Below are 20999 nucleotides of genomic sequence, written 5' to 3'. Positions count from 1 at the left end.
AGTGACAGCAGCAGTGGCCAGAGGAGGGAGGGCTTGGAGTTGAGGTGATTAGCAACTGATCCCTCAGAGTGCTGGAGAGGTAAAAATTATCTCATAAACATGGGGAGCTGATTGGTCTCCTGACATTCAAGCAGCCTTTCTGACTAGGCAAGAATGGCCCCACTAAGAAAACAGAAATTTGAGGATAGGGAGAATGGAGAAGACAGCAACCAGCATGAAGACTTTGGGCTCCCGAAGGGAGGGTGGGAAGCAGGGTAGTGCTGGGAGGGGAGAGAATGGTGTACCACCGGAAGTGGGGTAGGGCCACAGACTTCGTGGGGAAATTGGGCAGCTTCTCTGAAGGGGAAAAAAAAACAAAGCCTGCAGCCAAGTTACTCACACTAAGATGTTCATGGCAATGTGTAGCCTCTCCCAGAAGTTTTGGGATTATAAAATCTGATTGCAAAAAGGCAACCATTTACCCCAAAGTAATGGACTTCTGATGATGGCATTTTAGGCATCAGGGAGCAAAAAGGAGGGAAGGAGGTATTTCAGATAAGGGAGTGTTCTCTGAACACTCCAGAAATCATAGCTCTGCTTGTACATAAGACTACCCCTCACCAGGGGAGAAGCAGCAGTTCCTTTTCCTGGCACAGCTAGGGTCAGATGGCCCAGTGCTTATCTGTTTGCCCCCTGCTCCATGTCCTTCCTCCACTCCACAGAGCAGGAACATTCCCCTGGGGGGGCCCTGAAGCCAGCTTTGCTTCACACTGATTTTTCTGCCAGTTTGCGGCCAGGAACACTAATGTACTCCAAGGAGAGTTGGTTAGAAGCCCAGCCACCTTGGAAAATCTAGGAAGGGAGAGGCTAGAAGACAAGGTGGCTCTTCTTGCTTCCATGGTCCCTTGCATGCAAGGGGAGATTTAGGTCACATGGCCCATTCTTAGATAGAAAAATTAAGGCCCAAAATGGTAACATGGCTTGTGCAAAATTACGGAGAGTGGATACCCAAGCTGAGAATGGGATTCAGTGATCCTGCCCCCCAGTTTTTAAAAATTCTTTTCTTTGGTAAAAATTGTATCTGTTTGAGGTATACAACATGCTGATTTGATATGCATATATATATATTGAAATGATGCCTATAGTCAAACTAATTAATATCATCTCCTCACATAGTTACCATTTGTTTTGTGATGCGAGCACCTGAAATTTCCTCTGAGCAAATTCCCAGTATACAATATACTATGATTAACTAGCATCATCTTGCAGTACAGTAGATTTCCAGACTTACTCATCCTACACCATGGCCAGGTTTGTACCCTTTGACCAACATTAGATTTCACACATAAGTGAGGTCATGCAGTTTTTGTCCTTCTGTGCCTGACTTCTTTCACTTAGCATAATGTCCTCCAGGCTAATCCATGTTGTTGCAAATGGCAGGGTCTCTTTTTTAAGGATGAATAATATTCCATTGCATATATGTGCCACATTTGCTTTATCCATTCATCCATTGATGGACACAGGTTGTTTCCATGTCTTGGCTATTGTGCACAATGCTGTCTTGAACATGGGAGTGCCGATATCTTTTTCATGTACTGGTTTCTTTACCTTTCTGCCCCCGAGTTTTAACACCCACTCTGTGAAAAGAACACAAACTTTCTGGCAAGAAAACTATTATTTCCAAGTTGGCTTTCCTATTAAATAGCTTTGTGGCATGGGAAAATTTGGGGGGGATGATAGTAGCTTTATTTTCATAATTCTCCCCCCCCCATTAGAGATATTAGAAGAATGAAATAAGAATAAATGGGAAGGTGTGAAGATGAGTTTATTATGTCAGACTAGTAGTAAGCATGACCGTAATTGGTTTCTTTGATTGTTTGTCTTCCTCTCTTGTGCTTTCTCCCCATCTCCTGTTGAGCAGATTAAGAGTCCACTGTCAGGTTACTCTGAAGACCATTGCAAGACAAATTTCTCAAGGGCATGCTTCTCCTGGAAAACCTTACCCTGCAGTTGCCTCACCATTGATTCCTTGGTGGAAGGCCCAATTCAAAAATCAATCCATAGTCTTTGGAGGCAAAACCATTGCAACCTGTTTTTTCTTTTGGCATTCAAAAGATTCACCAGCTCCTGGCACATGGTAGATACAATTTTGTAGGTCATCCTAGTATTCCTTCACCACAAAATACTGAGATTTGTATAATTGGAGCCCAGGGACCCAGTGCCCTGCTCTTGTCCTTTCTCCAGTGAGTTTCTCACCTGTCTACCAGCTGCAGGTGTCTCCTTATGAGTACTTGTGGGCAGGAGCAGGGACTCATAGCCCAGATCAGAGGGTCAGTTAGTATGAGGTAAACTCTTTCCAGGAGTTAAGGCTCCCTCTTTTTAAGGCAAAATTAGGGAATTTCCTTTGTATTCTGTAAGGGGTCATTTACATGTAGTTAATACGCAAGGAGTGAGTTACTCAGAAATTGAAGCTAAATCCTTTTATATAGTAAAGGATAGAATTGGGTTAGTTAATCCGAATCAATGAAGCCAAAGAAAGTGCAATGTGTTTTCTGCATATTTTAGGCCAAAACATTCTAGGGAGACAATACAGCTTTCCTGTTTCATTGGTTTTGGGTTTTAAATGAAATGGTCCATTCTTGTTAGAGGTTTGGTGTGATTGGCACTCTCCTTGATAGTGGCTAGGAGGGAAGATTCTAGAGTCAGTCAGATATCAGTTCAGATCCTGGTGCTACCACTTACAAGTTGTGTGACGTGGAGCAGGTCGATTAATTTCTTATGGCTTAGTTTCCTCCTCAGAAAAATAGGCATCATCATAATGTCTACATCAGACATTATGAGTAAGACCCAATGAGATAAGGTATGGGAAAGCATTCATCATTCCACCTGGCATATTATTTAGGGTTCAAGAAATGTTAGCCATTGTTTTTTTTATTATTGTTGTTGTTAGTCTTTATCATTTTCACCTACATCCTAGAATAGTTTCATTCTGTTTTTTTACATCATTGTACTGAGAGGTACAGTTTACCCATAACATGAACTAATTTTCATTATAATTTTGACTGATGGGAAAGAAAGGATGGTGTAACTCTAAGCTTCCCTCCAGTGAAACTCACAGCCCCCCTGATTTGTCCTCTTCTACTGTTCCACAGCAGGCACTTTTCAAGCCCTGCTTGTATCTATTGTTAATTTGTACATCAATGATTAGTTTAATCCAGGGGTCTTGTTCACTGTTGCTCTGGGGTCAAGACAACAGTGACCCCAGGGGGGCTGGCACGTGACAGCAGACGTGTACCCAGCACTTCAAGGAAGCTCCATGAGAAGACTTTTTGAGAACCATTCACTTAGACTCAATTCACCAAATGTCCTGACTTTCTGCTACAGGGCAGCTCTGTGCTAGACTCCACAGAGAAAAGACACGTGTAAGGCAGAGTCCCAGTCCTCAGAATGCAATACAGACGCATGTATACATAGGCTGATGGAAAGAAGATGGAATTTAGGGTCAGAGACCAGATTTCAATTCCTTTCTTCATCACACACTACTTTGGTGTCCTGAGATAAGTCTCTCAACCTCAGAGACATGGTACCCTCAAATGAAAAATGAAGATAAGAATCTGCCTTACTTGGCTGACAGGGTTGTTCTATGGCTCCATTGTATAATGTATGTGAAATCTCTTTGTAAATTGCTGGCTCCATGCCTATAATTCAGAATAAGAGTTACAATAATATTCAGCTGCCAAATTGTGTACTTCAGACATCAGATGCCTTAAGCATCCCAGATGACGGGCTGAAGCTCTTAGGGAATGCTTTGTGGAGGAAAAGGGACTTCAAAATCAGATAGGACTGCAATAGGTAGAAAAGAGCAGGAGGGAGGGGGCAGTCTTGGTGGAGGGATTAAAAATAAGTAATGACTCCAGAGGTTGGAATAAACATCCAAACACATACCACGTGGAATAAAACATGGGTGGAGATAAAGTTACAGGGTACTTATGATAGATGGTTTCTCTTCTGAAAGGACTCCCTCTGTCCAGGCAAGTAACCTACCTTATTCATCTAGGTGTTAGCTCCATCATGGCAGGGGTCTTGTCCTTCTTCTCTGATCTCTCTGTGCCCATTGAAGTGCCTGGCACATACTGAGCACTCAATAAATGCTCAACAAATGAAAGAATGGATGGGTGCTCATGTCGGTTGCTATTCTTGTCTGGCTGCTTCAATATTATCAAAGGTCATCCGCCACTGAGTGAGAGCCTTTTAACTCCCTCTACATGGTACAGCCCCATCTGCTGTTGGGATTTATGAAATTCTTTGCAATAATGCTAATCCTCTGGGTGCTTTTTCTCCTCCTTGTCCCAGAAGACTCCTTACCCCCAGCGAACAATAAGGTGACCAGCAAGTCATGTGAGTACAACGGGACTACTTACCAACATGGTGAGCTGTTCATGGCAGAAGGGCTCTTCCAGAACCGTCAACCCAATCAGTGCACCCAATGCAGCTGTTCGGTAAGACCCTGCATCTTAAGGTGCCTGCTAGTACCTACCCACATAGGAGGGCTTCCTCTGCACTTACACCATTTGAGCCTACACTGTTGGGTGTGTGAATGGAAGATGAATTGCATTTAAATCATAAGCCTCCCTGCCAATCCAGACTCCCTGATCTTCTTCAGCCATCAACAACTCTGTTGAAGAGGTCAGACCCAGTTGTGTCCTGGTCTTGAGGCTTTAGGACAGCTTAAATGGACAAAGTTGAGTGGGTGGGCTCAATCTGCACTCTTTTTCACGATAGTTACACCACCAAAGCCTTCATTTGAAGGAGTCACTTATTTTGAAGCTTTGGGGATGCGATGGGTGGAAGAGCCACAGGCACCAGGCCATTAGGGCCACTCAATGCAATTCACAAGTAAATGGGGTGTCTTTGGTTCCCATCTCTGAAGTATTCTACTGACCAGTTCATCCCTACTGCCCAGCAATGAGAACTCTCTCAACAAAACAGGAGTATCCTGGGACATTACTTGTCAAAAGAACTGTTTATCCTTTAGGAATAAAGTATACCGATTGTATCTTCATCTAATTGTGCAGTTCAGAGAATGCAGAACCAGAAAATGGAGTCCAGTGGGTGTTTAAACTGAAGTGTGCAGGAGTGAAGTTAGATGTTTAGACGACTTTTCTGCCTGTAAGTGGCATTAAGTGCTGGATTGCCAAGGGAAGGAATAGAATCTCTTCCCATAGGGATTTTTAGCAAAAATGTAGTATCTCAGTGGTTTGGGAAAAGTTGATTGTGGCCTTGCCTTCCTAATGACCTTTCAGGAGACTTTCTAACCCCAGAATAATATGCTTCCAAGAACTAAGGACAAGGTTTAAGGAATAATGTTTGGAGTATAGGACTTTAGGGAATGGAGATGATACAAAGACAGACTTAACAGCAAGTAAATTTGATCCTCTCCTTTGCTTTGTGCTGAACTGAGCCGTCAGTTCAGATCATCCTGTATAATTTTGCATTACGCAAGAGAGCTTGTCTCCCTGGTTTGGAAGGGAGGCTCTCGTGAGTGTTAACAAAAGTCAGCTATTACCCAAGTCTGCATTCCCTGAAATCTCCTATGTCCAGCCTGTGAGTGATGGGGACCATCAGATACAATGAACAGAGAAAAGAGGAGCAAAACTCTATATGGTGGTTTGGAGGCCCATGGCAGCCCTCACACTGACTATTTTTTACCATCTTAGACCAGGATGACTGATGAAGATCGCCCACTCTTCTGTGACTTAGTCTCTGGTGTGGAGAAACAGTAAACAGAAAAAAATAATACATAATAAAATGTAGGAAGGACCTAGAAACACTATGGGAGAGAATTGGGAAGGGTGTGCCATGTTTTGAGCCTATACTCATCCTGGGTACCAAGCTGAGCCTTTCCACTTATCCCAGATCTTTCTGACCTTAATCTGTTTCTCCTTGGCAGGAGGGAAATGTGTACTGTGGTCTCAAGACTTGCCCCAGGTTAACCTGTGCATTTCCAGTCTCAGTTCCGGATTCCTGCTGCCGGGTATGCAGAGGTAGGTGACCCGTACCCCAAGACCCGGGGAGCTGTTCGGTAAGACCCTGCATCTTAAGGTGCCTGCTAGTACCTACCCACATAGGAGGGCTTCCTCTGCACTTACACCATTTGAGCCTACACTGTTGGGTGTGTGAATGGAAGATGAATTGCATTTAAATCATAAGCCTCCCTGCCAATCCAGACTCCCTGATCTTCTTCAGCCATCAACAACTCTGTTGAAGAGGTCAGACCCAGTTGTGTCCTGGTCTTGAGGCTTTAGGACAGCTTAAATGGACAAAGTTGAGTGGGTGGGCTCAATCTGCACTCCTTTTCACGATAGTTACACCACCAAAGCCTTCATTTGAAGGAGTCACTTATTTTGAAGCTTTGGGGATGCGATGGGTGGAAGAGCCACAGGCACCAGGCCATTAGGGCCACTCAATGCAATTCACAAGTAAATGGGGTGTCTTTGGTTCCCATCTCTGAAGTATTCTACTGACCAGTTCATCCCTACTGCCCGGCAATGAGAACTCTGGTAGTGCTCTGGTAGTCCAGAGCACTAAGCTGGAGGGAAGAAGTTATAGGATGTGTTGGTAGGGGATGAGTAGTTGACTGATATACGTTACTACCAGCTTGATCTTCCCAAAAAGATAGCCTTAACCATGCTACACCCCTACTCAAAAGTCTTTGTGCTCACACATACTGTCCTTACTATGTGCCTGTCATAGTTCTAAACCCTTTATAGATAGAAATGCACTTAATCCCATGACAACCCTGTGTGGTGAGTACGATTATCATCCCCATTTTATGGATGATGAAACAGAGGTAGAGAGAGGTTAAGAACCTTGTCCAAGGTCATGTAACTAGATGCTGAGTCGAGGAGCTAAGATCTGAATCCTGGAAGTTTGGCTCCAAACTCCAGGCTCCTGACCTCTCCACTCTGTCACTGAAAGGGTCAGCTCCCTGTTGCCAGTAGAATACATGTCCACCCCTTGACTCAGACAGTGAAGGCCTTCTGTGCTCTAGCCTCAACCTACCTTCCTAGGCCCACGTTCTTCCATTCATGCACCTCAGGTTCTACTCACATTGTTCCTATCTCCCTTCTCTTTGACCCTGTGCTCTCTACTCTGCCCATAATTATTTCTCAAACTTCAGCATGCTTCAGTATCACCTGGAGGACTGGTTGAAATTCAGATCCCCAGATGACAACGTTAGAGATTCTGATTCTGTGGCCTTGGGGTGGGGCTCCTGGGATATGCATTTAAACAGGTCCCAGAGTCCATTCGGATGCAGGTGGCCCATAGACTACCACTTGGAGAAACCTTCCAGAGACCAGGTAGATGACCAGCCTCAAACAGTGGTTTACATCAGAGTTTAGCGCACCAAGACTGAGCCTTTTACAAATCTGAAACCTGAGAAAGCCAATAGGAAAGTGACCAATGTCAATCTCTGACTGGTCAGAGCATCTCATTTCAGCCATATGGCAATCAAGTTTGGGGTAAATCAGTGGCAGATATTTCCTGATAAGGAACTGGGAGGACAAGGAGACAAAATGGCTACCTATGTAACAACTACACATGCACAGTGAGGGTTGGGAAGAGTGAATGTTGCCTCTTTCTGGAAAATCCTTTCCCTCCATCTCTGCCTGTGGAAATCCTGTTCGTTTCTCAAGACCTCGCTCAAAGGCAACCTCCTCAGATTCTAATGCAGGCAATCTTCTGGGCACATTTTGATAAACACTAGATGGAAGCCTTTCTTCTCTGCCTTCCCAGCTCCATTGCATATTTCTCCACTTCTAAATCCTGCCTATCGTTCAAAGGCCCGCCTAAATGCCACTGCCTCCATGAAGCATTTCTTGATCTTGTAAATCAGGAGTAAACCTTCCTATCTAGTACTCCTTGGCACTTAACCTGGGCTTCTCCGGCACCTTTTACCACCGTGTCACTTTTTGTCTTTCATTGATTGTAGGTTACCCCGGTCTTACCATCCCTACCAGTGCATAAGCTCCTGAAGGTACAAACCAGTCCTGGTTGACCTTTTTCCCCACTGCACTAGGTACGGAGTAGGTACTCTTTGGATGGATGCACATTAGCTTGGAAATATTGCCAGAAAGCTAGTCATGGTTTGAATTAGAGTCTATAACATAGGATATCATTGTTGTGTTTTCTTGCTCTGAATTACTGGCTGTGGTAGGTTGTACTGATTATACATTGGTTCATGGTCAGTAGGAAATCACTTGGTGTGCTTCCTGGTCCCCAGGGTGTTTTTTCTCCCCCATCCCACTTCAAGACACTATAATTAATATTTCTTTTTGAAAGAAATGACCTTGCTCTGAGTACCAGTATGTGTTCATCCCTTTTAATATGCTCTTTGTCACGGTCTCCATAAATCAGTATGGATTCAGTTTTGGCCTGATTTGATTTATGCTCCAGTTAGGCCTGGATCTTCCCATACAGTTTTTCACAGTGTGTGTGTATTGTACCTTACTACAGTTATTAAGCGTAAGCCAGGCAGGATCAGTATTTTGTTCACATCTTTGTCCTAACTTAATTTGAGTCTGCTCCAAAGGGAAGGGAGTCCATACTGAGCAGAGGTGTACACATGGGCTGCCATATTAACCAGCTAGTTGCTATACTCCATTTGTTAGGCTGAGGTTGTTTTGTTTGGGGAAAAAGATATGAGAAAGCTGAACTAAAAAACAGTAAAAGAAAGGAGACAACAGAAAGACCTAATGTTGCATCTGAGAGGCAAGACAGTGCAAAGGACATGGGCACTGAAGACAGGAGGACATAGATTTGACAGTGCAGAGCCACCACCTACTAGTGATGTCACCTAGAGCAAGCTTAGCCACTCAGCATCTTGGTTTTCTCCACTGTGAAAATGGAGATGACATATCTGCCACCCATGTAAAGGTTGTAAAAATTAACTGAGCTGACACAGAGGGCCAGGAGAAGGTCTAGTACAGAGCGAGTGCTTCATCAGTGATAATTATTAGATATCATATGATAGTTACTATAATTATCACCCAGGGTTAAGTAGAATGTGTACTATCTCCTCCATCTCTGATAGTCTTGCCTTTATATTTACTCAATCTCAATATACAAAACTTAATTTCTAGTCTTTCTTGCGATAACAGATACTGGGACTGACCTCTCAACAGCTCTCTTGTTACCATTTAAATTTCTTTTCCTTTATTATGTCCTCAGAACAACAGATAAAAGCCTATTTTTATGGATTATGTATTGTCCCTTCACATACTTGACAATTCATGAGGTTCTTTCTCTGCCACCTCTTCTCCAACCTCAATAAACCATTCTCTTTCGTCTTTCCCTATAAAGACAAAACCTTACACTTTCATAAAATTGACACTTTTTTCTCTTTCTCGCTGCCTCTAACTTCTTTACCTCTTTCAGCTGTGTGTAATGTGACTGAGTCTCCTTTGAAGTTCTAATTTTTCAAGCACCTCATCCTTTTTTTTCCCTTGAAACAATGTCTGTAGAAAGGTCTATCTTTTATAAGCATCTTACGCAAACAGCAGGGAACCCAGGCACACTTCTCTCCTATACTGGCCACCCAAATTATAGGCAGAATACTGTGGAAGCAATAGCCTTCTGAGTGCTGAACTTAAGCACCAAAATATATAAAGGGCCCCACTGAAACAGGCTGTCTGCACTGTCACCAGACACTAGTGTGAGCCTTTCTTCGTGGGTCAGCAGCAGTATCAGCTGTGCAGTGAATCTCAGCCTCGGCCTCAGCCGGGTTGTTGAGACATGTCTCTGAGGCTAGGACATTAGGGAGACTGTTGGCAGGACGTGTGTCTTTGCTGGCACTCCAGCAAACCCTGTTTGGACTGGAAGCACAGCCCAACCAACCACTGGAACCTTAAGGGAACCTATCAGGAGAAAACATCTCTTCAGAGATTGTCTGACTGCCACATTCTGGGCAGGCAGGCTTCCAACCCAAACCCACACCCAGCGCGCCTCTACCGTTTATCATTTCTGCTGCCTGACTCCTGCCAATCTTGCCAAAGCCAGGGGGAAGGCTATGTTCTTGGATTCTAGACAAGGGAGAGATATTTGGGGTAGGCTGTTGGCTGTATTGAGAGCAATTGGTAGATGGTGTACCTATGTAGCACATATTATGTGCCAGGCAGTGGCCTAACCACTTACTTGTGTGTGTCATAGCTCATTTGATCTTCACAACAAAGTAGGAACAATTATTATCCCCATTTTACAGAGGAGGAAACTGAGGCAGAGAAGTTAAGTGATTGACCAGAGGATACGTGGTAGAAAGTGGCAGAGCTAGAATTTGAACCTTGTTGGCCTGGCTCTAGAGTTCCAAGTTCTTAGACTACCTGGTGGGAGCTATTCACAGGCATTTGATTAGGGCCTCTTCTAATACAGGGGAGAAAGCAGGGCTGCAGGGGGTGGGGGGTGCTTGGCACTTTAGCATAGGGAGATGATCCTAAGAGAGTAACCACACTGCTTGTTTTTCCCCATCAAGTCTTCGACCTACCCACCCCCAACCTCAGGGGACCACCTCTTTCCACCTTTCTCTCTCTAGGCTTAATGACACCCAAGTGTCAGTATCTACCTTCTTCATTCCGCAAACATTTGGCAAGCAATAGCTAAGTACCTGGCACTGTGCTGGTGCTGGAGATACAATGGTGAACAAAATGGACATGGAACCTGCCCTCACAGAGTTTAGTGAGGAAGACAGGCATTTATCAAATAATGACACAAGTAAATAAGAAATTGCAATCATGCCAAGTGCTACAAAGGAAAGGTTATAAAAGCCAGTCATTGAGAGGAGTTACCTGGTCATGGAGGTAAAGGAAGACTTGTCGGACTGTTTCTGTGGCCTTAACTCATACCACGTTCCTCTTCGCTGTCTGCCTCCTAGGGTGGAGGAGGATTAACTCAATGGTTAGGGAGCTAACTAGTGGCGATCCTGTCCTCCCAGGGTCCCAACTTCTGATCTCACCATGAAAGCAGCTGTCTCATGCAGTAGGAGTGTCTGTACTGTTTGTCCTGCATTGTACATGCTGTGTAACTCTCTAGTCTAGACTTTTCTACTTAAGGAACTACTTGATCATGTTGGCCAGAACTACTTGATCATGTTGGCCAGTGCCTCCCATTTCTCACCACATTATCCAATCTCAGTTCTTGTTTTTAAAGGCCCTCTGTAAAACAGCCTGACCCTTCCTCAACCTAGTACCCATCCTTATTTCTCTGACACACACCTTCTCCTCTAGGCTGGTTGTTCTGTTGTCCTACAACACACCATGTTCCTTTCCACCTTCGCTTCTGTTATGTGCCTCTCTTAACTCTTAACTCCCACAAGCTTGGAATAGCTTCCTTCCTCTCTTCTACTGATTAGGATCCTACCCATCTTTTAAGAGCACCTCTGAAGTCATACCTCTTCTAACTATCCTTGCCTGATGACTCTAGTCCTCCTTGATCTTCCTCTTGGGGCACTTCCAGGACTTAGTCTGGTTTGTAGAGTCCAGCATTTATGAAAAACTAAAAATATTTCTTTGTGCTGTTCATTGTTTCATGGGTCTTGTTGCCCTAGCATGGTATTACGCATATATCTTGAGGTTAATTTATTAAAAAGAAAGAGAGCCACAGTTATGAAAAGCTCTTGGCAGTGCTCCAATGCAGTCCTGGCTCCGGAGGCAGGAGAAACAACTGAACACACAACTTACTCAACCCAAGCTCATTTCCCAATACATCTCCAATGAGCCCACGGAGAAAATTGCATCTCTTTTTATGAAATGGAGATATTTCTGCTAACTACTTCAAGGTAACTGAAACTGGAAGTAATTGTTTAAAAGTAATTTGTCAGTGTTCAAGACAACTTCCATTTTACCTAAGACTTTGGATTTCTCTTTCCAAAAAACGCCAATATTACACCTCAGATGCCATCTTGGATGACACCCAGAGATGCAGAGAGAACTGGTGTGTGAGAGATTTCACTTTTTTAACATCATAAAAGCATACCAAGTTTTTCAAAGTGTTCAAAATCAAAGAAAACTGGGGAAAATAACAGCAGATCCAACTACAGATCCTCGTATGTCGGTCTAGAGTTGTTTTTGGTTTTGCCCACATTTTCTGCAGAAATACTACCACCTCCTGGTCATAATGATAGGAGGGAAATATTGTTAATGAGAAAGACTAGGTAAAAAATAAAAATAAGCTCAGTAATTTTTGGGTTGGTGTGCTGTCACCTGAGCTTCAAAATGTACTGAAACACTCTGATCTTTTCATAGCTACAGAAGAGTCTGATCACTGTTAGTAATCCCTTTTCAAAAGTGAATCACTCAAAAAAAATGAATCACTCATGTTCATGAAGATGGGACCACCTTAGAGATTTTCTATCCTTGACTACTTCTCTTCTAAATCAAACTGGAAGCCTTTTTTCCCCATGGAAATGTTCCAGGTTGTTTTTATTCTCTCTCTATCCCTGGCACCCAGGATTCATCCTCACATGCTTACTAGCAGTCCCAGGACTCCCACCCCTCTGAGGTCATCGTGTTCCTTCTTGGCATTTATCTTTTCCAGAATGTTTCATCTTAGACAGAAGGCCTTTCAGACAGTGGACGGGATAGCACTGAGTTTCATACTGAGCTTAACAAATTAATAGTGATGATTCCTAACTGGCCATCTGGGATATCCTGTCAAGGTCAATAATGCCCATCCTGTTGTGGGATTGGAGAGTTTCTCATGTGTATCTGAGTCTGGTTCTACGATAAAAATAAAGAACTCCAGTGAAGCATTTCAGAGCAATTATTTCTCCACAGGTGGTTAAAGCCACTCTCCCTTCAGCCTTGTCCTTCTAACTACTTCGAGGGATGCCATGACCACCCCATAAACACACTACTGGATATGCCCGTTACTTTCATTAGAATCGTCTGCAGGAGCTTCAATTCCAATATATATATAGAAATTAATTTGATTGGTTGACTGGCAGTATAAAGAGAGGGAAAAGGAACATGATAAAGAGGACCAAGGCCAGGCAGAGGAATCATATTTGAATATTACTTACACTACAAAAGTAAGAACTTACAAAGTCCAGGTCTCCATAGCCCAGGCAAATTGGACAGTTGGTATAGTTATCCAGCTGATTCAAATAAATTGCTGGAATGACTGTGCCCACTTTTCTCTTGGCTTTAGCTATTAAAGCCAGTCCTCTGTGGACAGGGCCAGGACACCAAAGTGGTGTTCATGGAAAGAAGAAGGATCTTAATAAACTGACTGCTTCTCATTCCCAGGTTGACCAGGCGGTAAACATTGGTAGATTATTGAGTTCCCTTCCCCATCCTGCTTGTTATTTTCCATTTATGGATGTAGTAGCACAGGACTCTACTTTATTTGGGCACTTGGATTTTTACCACACCACTTTATGACTATATAAATTGTGCTGCCTCCCAATGAAACTGATATCTGTCCTCTTTAAGCTTATTTTAAACCAAGAGAGAAAAAAAGCCCTTAATTAAAATGCAAACTCCTTTTTCTAAAAAGATGAAAATAAAGGGGAGGACTAGCATAATAATGAGAATCTAAGCCGGTCTAGAAGGAATGAGCTGAAGGAATCTCTGGCTGCTTTTTTTTTTTCTTTTTTGGTGGGGGAGGGTCTATCTACAGGACCCTGGTTTTAGAAATGAAATGATTCCCATTTCTATGTGCAGGCATAAATTTTCTCTTTCTGCTAGTCTTTGTTTGTTTAATCCAGACCTTTCCTTTTGTTCAATACTTAGCACATTTGTGGGAGTCCCTTAAGTTGGGTTTTCCCCATGTGCAAGCTACTGTTGACAAGGAGGAGGAAGTAGTGGGAAAGGATGGGCAGAAGAGGGCAGGGGAGTAACAGCTAACACTTATATAACACTAGCATGTGCTGGGCACTATTTTAAGCTCTTTGCATATACTAACTCATTTCATCCTCAACAACTACACAGGGTAGGTATTATTGTCTCCATTTTAGCAATAGGGAGAAAATGAGGCACAGAGAGGTTCATTCACTTGCCCAAAGTCACACAGGTAAGAAGGGGCAGAGACAAGATGTGGACCCAGGTATTCTGGCTCCAACTTCTATGCTGCCTGTCAGCTTGGGGATGTGAAGCAGCTTTGGGGACTCTGTTAACTCTGAGGCTGCGGAGAAGAATAGACTTTGTGATGACTCTGCTCCCAGGGGCCACACATATCATAACATTTCCAGCAGATTCATTGGGACTACTCTGGGATGCAAAGACCCCATTTCTAACCATACACTTGAATCTGTGTAGCCATATCTCCATTGAAAGAGCTGAGAATAGGTCATAGACGCCATCTAGCTACTAGTTTCTTTTTTCCCTCCTCCATGATTCCCTCATGCAAACAGGTGCAGTCTTGGAGTGCAGTTTTTAAAAAGTACAGATTTCATCCCCGTGACTAATTTATAACTGAGATTTTGTGCCTCTTTAACCCCTTCACCTATTTTACCCTCCCATCCCAACCCCTCCCCCATGGTCACCACCAGTCACTTCTCTGTCTTTGAGTTTACTGCTATTAAGTACATCATAGAGAATATAGTCAATAATCCTGTGATATCTTTCTATGTTGACAGATAGTAACTACACTAGTTGGGGTGAGGATTAAATAATGTAGATAACTGTCAAATCAATAGGTTGTATACTTGAAACCAATATAATATCGTATATTGTCTATAATTCAATAAAAAATTGAAATAAAAATTTTTTAAAAACTGTAAAGGAATTAGAATATAAATTTTTAAAAGAGCATAAGAATAGGGAAAAAATGATTGAAAATAAAGGAAAAGTATGAATTTCTGAGTTTTCTCGATAAATGCTTTTGTACGCCTCTTCAGATTTGGCTGGCTACTGTTGGCAGGAGTTCCCCATTGTCTATATATTCATATTTCTCAAGCAGATATTTTGTTTAAAATGCTAAGAGCTTGTGTTGACGGCCCTCTTGATTTCATGAGAAAGTATTTTCTAAAAAACATGACTGTCCACTTCACGAGACACTGGGGGACTTCTTGCAATATGGTATTACTGGAAGCTCACATGTCTACCAGTGGGGAATCCTTATACCAGTGTTCTTTAAAGCTTACCTCAAATTTCTGCACTCTTGCTCCTTATCATCAGAATTTGTAGAATTAGATGTTTGGCGGAGGCCCCCGGAGTCATCAGCTTCCACTCCCCCCTTCATCACCAGCTTGGGTATTGAGTACTGGCTCTAAAGGGGCCCACTGCAGACCCTGCACATGGTAGATGGCGATTTCGCCATCAGTTTCTTCTTACCCCCTCCCAATTTCCCTCAAAGCCCTTTAACTATTTGCCCTGATTCTGCTGACTTCAGCTTGCTCCTCATTTTGAAAATACAGAGATCACTTTCTCTTGTCACAGATAGCACTTGCCCATGTCTTGGGGATTCATTTAATTTCTGTTTGACTTATGATGAGAGTGACCATGTTATTTATCATCCAAACTGAGACCTTTTTGAAAGTGAGAGGGGCAAACTTGGTAATTATGCCTGCCACAGAAATCAGAACTTACAGGCACTTGATTTATGATGTTGTGTATGGTTCAGAAGTGGCCACATGCTGGCGCAGTTTTGCTGTCTGACGCTTATCTTCCTGGGTATCTCATAATCTCATTGTTCACTTCGCCCTTTTGAGAGGACACGGTTTACTTCTGTGACCCACTCAAGCCAAGCAAGATTAATGGAAGCACTGGGAGAAATAAACAGTCTGAATTTTAGCCTAGCTCTTGACCATTTTTCAAATACTTGTTCTCCATTTCTCCCATTACCAGAAAGCCAAATCATTCCAGCTTCATAGGGTACCACTCAGAATATAATTGAGGCTTGAATAAACAACACATGTGGCTTTTAAGGTTAAATGAATATTGTTTGACATACAGTACACTAGAGTTGTTTTTCATTTTGGTTTTTAAAATTGGTTAAAATTACATCTTGTTGCTTCTCGGAATTAACTGGAATCCATCTGTCTCCATTAGGATCACTGATTTTTTTTTTTTAAAAAAAGCCTTGGCTGAAAAAAGAAGCTTCCTCTCCCTCAAGATAATTTGTCCAGTGAATCAGGAAAAAAATAAAGAAACAGGCTTTTTAGGGTACTAGTGCCTACTTTCTTTTATGTATTTTCTTTCTTAGATATATCTAAGTTATAACATCTAAGATTAGAAACGGACAGACTTATTTTCAGTGGCCCAGACAGATCCTCCCCAGGTCGAGAGAATCTCTTACAGCCAGACAGAACATGAACACCTACAATCATTTCGCTTTAACTATTGTTCACATTGTGTGTAATAATTAAAACGTTGAAACCTTTAGCAGCTACTTATAGAACATTCGAGTTTAGAGAATGCTGTTTTGATGATGCTGAAACCTCAAAAGCAACAAAAATACTCGTAGTTCCTTCTTGAGAACATATATACAGAAGTAATGGCAGCAGCGGTTTCTGATGAGGTGAAATAGTTCAAATTTAGACACATACCTGTTTGCTGAGGCTTACATGATTGTGACCCATTCATCTGAACCTGTATTACAGGGTATTAATAGTCTGCTCCCATGCTTGATACTGACTTGCCTTATCACTTTGCCGTCTTACCCCTCTGCTCATTTAACAGGGGCTATGTGTGTCTCTATTGCTTTGAAATTCTGAGCAGACTGAGTGGACTATAAGTACTTAAAGACACTATTTAAAAGCCCTTTTAAGACTCTAGGATCTAAATGCAATAAATTGAACTTTTCAGAAGGTCATTCTGAGTAAACATTTCATATCAATACCAATCATTACATCTAAAGTAAAAAGGACAGTTGACAAGGAGAGCTATTCTATCATCTTTCTTTTGTAATTTGTACTCTTGGTTACTTGGGTTAGGCTTGAACGCACATCTTATAGCTTTTATACATTTTGTTTTGCCATTTGCTGGTGAATCTTTTCTGGTTTCAGTCTTCCCTCTTGTCCCATATTTTCATGTGACTCAAAGACATAGTTGAGACCCACCACTGCCAGCTGTAACAGAACAAGTAAATCCAGGTTCACCTCCACTTAGTCACTGTCAAGAGCAGTGCCATTCCCCAGCTCGCCTGATTTGTAACACTAGACTCATTTTATATGTTTTCTCCTTTGCCTTCCTCCTCCACTACCAAATCCTCCCTCAGGGTCTTATCATTTCCTTTGTATCTGCAGCAGTCTGATGTCCTCCTGCTTGTCCACTACGTTATGGATTCTCATGGTCCCTCACCTATTAACGCGACAGCCTCCTGGTTGCCTCCCAGATTCCACTTGCTCCCCAGCTAGTCAACACTCCATTGCCAGGATAAGTTTCCACAAATACCATTTTTACCACAGGAACCTCAACATAGAAATTGGTAACAGGATCAACTGTGAATTTTTCAGCCCCCTTTTGAAGTCCATGTAGCAGTTATTTACCACCCTTATTTACCTCAACAACCCATGCCCTTCCTCCCCTTCCCTCTCCCTTGTTCTCTCTCCACCAGCCCCATTTCCCTTGTTTCACGTCTGAAGTTTCCACCCAAGCCACACCTTGCTTGCTGTTCCCAGTACATGACTTGGTGTTTCCAAAGTGCTGGTCCTTTTCAAATGCCATTGCCTTCAGCTGAGGTACCCTCTGCCCACACCACTGTCTGTTCATGCCCTGCAGTACCTACTTCTAAAACTGTGACTTAATTCTTTTGGGAGGCTTTCCACGATTCAATCTGATGCTCACTCCAATGTATTCAGTATCTCCTAAGCACACATATTCCATTTGTATTTCCAGTTGTTACTCTGTGTGTATATTTTCAGGCTGTTCCCTAGATTGGTTTCCCGTCTCCTCCAAACAGGGCATAAACATCTTGAGGACGGAGCCTAACCTAGATTCTTTCTTCCTGCTGCCTTAGTATCAGGCTGTCCACCCAATAAGTATTCAGTGCATGTTAACTGACTTTTGGGTATTGTTTTCTAGACATAAACAAAGGTGAAATCATCTTCACTCTTACAGTATCAGTCAGGGTTTCCACATGGTCTGCATGTAGTTCTTGTCTACCGTCTTCATTGAGACATGCAGTAACCAGGAGGAGACAAGTACACTATGAGTCAAGCACTTGATTCTGTATTTTTGATGGCAGTCCACCTCTACATATACAGAGTACTTGATGTGTACCCAGGAATAGGTTAAGTGCCCCAGTCCCCTTATTCTCAAACTCTTGCACACATCAGAATCCCATGGAGGGCTTGCCAAAACACAGGTCACTGACCCTCACCCCAGAGTCAGTGGGGCCCAAAATTTTGCATTTCCAACAAGTTTTCAAGAGACCACACTTGGAGAACCAGTGCTCTTGGCAATGCGGGGGTGGTCCAAGACATGGTCTCCGGTTTCAGGAGATTTGCAGTCTCCTCAGGAACACAAGGGGAGGCTCAGGAAATGTTTAACAGCAGAAAGTATTGTACTGTGTTTTAGTATTCATTCATCATTCATTCAAGAAGTGGTGAATGAGTGCTAACTACGGGCCCAGCACTGTTCTAGTTTCCAGGGTTACAGTGGTGAACGTGTTAGACAAAAATCACGGGAATTCTTTGGGAAATTTCTCATGGGAAAAATCTCAGAGGAACTCTAGTGGGAGAAAGCAGACAATAAACAAAATAAATAGAATGTATTAAATGTAAGGCAGTGTTACATGGTTGTTAAGGTAGTGTTACATGGGAAGAGGAAAAGCACAAAGGGGATAAGAAATATTAGAGGAGGAGTTGACATTTTAGATTGGTGGTCAGAGAAGGCCTCCCAATTCCATCATTTGTCAAGTATTTGTTGAGTGACTAGTATGTGTCAGGTACTATTATACATGATAGTGATACAGCCATGAATGACACAAATACAAAGCCTTCTCTTATAGAATAGACACACTTATTTCAGAGTTAGGAAAGCTGGGGCCTGGGATAGTAACTTTCATCAACTTATTATGTGACTGTGAATGCCTACTCATTCTCTCTCAGCCTCTCCATCTGTTAAATGGAGCAACTGGGCAAAATGATACTTGAGGTTCTCTACGTCCCTAAGGCTGCAAAATGCTCAGTCCTTTAGGCAATTGGAAATACATGAGAGCCGTGGAGGAAGACTTTGTAGAGGAGGGAGAACTTAAATGGTTTTCATAGTCATACAGGAACTATGGGGTGTGGGAGGTGGGAAGGCAATTTCAGAAGAAGAATAACATGAGCAAAAGCATGGAAGCAAGAATGGGAGCCACATGCTCAATGAAGAGCAAGAAGATCAAAAGGTTCCCATTGTAGAATAGCTGAAATAGTTGGGTAGGAGATCAGTACTCATAAAGATAAGGTGGAGGTCAATTATAGAGTCTTGGATGGGAACCTACTGAAGTGTTTGAGTGATAAAAGATACAATTATACAATGTGGTGTTTTAGGAAGATTAATCTAGCAACCATAGTTAAATCTTCACAATTCGTTATTTTTTTTCCATAAGGTGATCTTTGCATCATGAAGGGTTAAAGCCATATTTTGTTAGATGTCACTGATGATAGATAATATTGTTATCAAACTAATTCTGAGGTCTTTTTCAGCCTAAGAGCCAATGATATTATGTAATTTTCTGTAACAGTACTACCACATACTTGAAATAGCAGCGTGTGACTTTTTAGACTTAGGTTTTGAGAGATTGGGAGATGAATTAGAATAGAAAATTCTTAAACCTTGTACTTTTTTGTATTCCTTGTTATCCCATGAAATTCATGGTTGAATCAATATTTGGTTTATTCTTGGGCAGAGAGAGCAATAATGATAGAGATATTCCTGCATGCACACACACACACACACATGAGCAGTACTCATTTAGAGTGGCACAAACATCCTTAAGACTAAGCTCTTCCCATCTGCTTGCTTGATCATAACACAAGGTAATATTCTTGGAAATTATCCTATTGTTTTTATCTTTAATCAGCTGAGGAATATCCATATCTGTTTAGTGTTTGTTGTTCTCAAGGCTGAAAGTGGGCTCTTCCTCCTAAAAGCAGTTACTCTGGAAGACAGCAACGATAGGGGTTCATGTTCAGAGTAGACATAAAGATCTAGAGAAAGTCATCTCAGGCAAAAATAAAGGAGTGCATTTTGGATAATGGTTACATAAACACTCCAACCACAGCAAGTTTTACCTTAACTTTCAGATCAGGTTATGACTTCTCAGAGACAATAATGGTGAATTCACCAAATCATGACACATCAAATCCTTAAAACTCTTCATTTTTTAAGGTAGTTTAAACACACTTTAAATATCACCTGCAAAATATTTAACTGTCCCTGTAATGAAATAAGCAGAAGTGACAATGATGGCTATGTTGCAGTGGAAAGTGATTATTTTCCCTTTTATTCTCCAAATCTTGTACAATGGTCCTGCAAGGTCTATTTTAGAAAGTGGCAACTTTCTTCAGAGTTGCTTTGAAAAATGAGGCATACCAGAGAGAAATCTCTGTGTTGCTTTTTTTGAAGGATAGCCACAACAGCTGAAATGCCTACAGAATTGAGGGGCCATAGAACCAAAAATGTTCCTGGGTCACAAGGGCAATTATTATTCCCTTCTACCTATGTATGATTCTTTCTGTATTTCTTTTTAACAAACAGGAGATGGAGAATTGTCGTGGGAACACTCTGATGGCGATATCTTCCGGCAGCCTGCCAACAGAGAAGCAGTAAGTGTGAATAGCTCAATTCAATTTTTTAAAAAGTCCAAAACCAATGACAAAATTAGAAAATCACTGTTTTGGAACCTCGTATGAATTCATTTTTCAATCCTGAATCGTTCCCCTAACGAAGAGCAAATCAATGGTAAACCCGTAAGAGGAAAGGTCAATTGCAAAATTTGCCAAGCGGAATCAAGCTGTGGTCCCCAAGCCTGGGATGACTCACAGTGCAGTATAATTGAAAGAGGCACACGGCAAGCCACCTGGTATGGGGTTTAGA

General features: G+C 42.3%; 1 protein-coding gene across 12 annotated transcripts in view; it reads left to right on the top strand.

The window, feature by feature from the left end:
- CHRDL1 (chordin like 1) overlaps positions 1 to 20999 on the top strand; it is a 113627-nt gene that overhangs the window by 69329 nt on the left and 23299 nt on the right. For 8 of the 12 annotated variants that reach the window (XM_037004779.2, XM_037004770.2, XM_037004767.2 and 5 more), the window contains 3 exons: positions 4333 to 4478; positions 5930 to 6023; positions 20661 to 20728. In XM_037004779.2, coding sequence (XP_036860674.2) covers positions 4333 to 4478; positions 5930 to 6023; positions 20661 to 20728 — 308 coding nt within the window. The remainder of the gene's footprint in view (positions 1 to 4332; positions 4479 to 5929; positions 6024 to 20660; positions 20729 to 20999) is intronic. The other 4 variants (XM_037004768.2, XM_037004777.2, XM_037004773.2 and 1 more) reach the window with 1 other exon arrangement.

The sequence above is a fragment of the Manis javanica genome, chromosome X, assembly GCF_040802235.1.
Source record: "Manis javanica isolate MJ-LG chromosome X, MJ_LKY, whole genome shotgun sequence".
Lineage (NCBI taxonomy): Eukaryota > Metazoa > Chordata > Mammalia > Pholidota > Manidae > Manis > Manis javanica.
The sequence above is the reverse complement of the archived record's forward strand: the minus strand, read 5'-3'. Positions and strand labels throughout refer to the sequence as shown.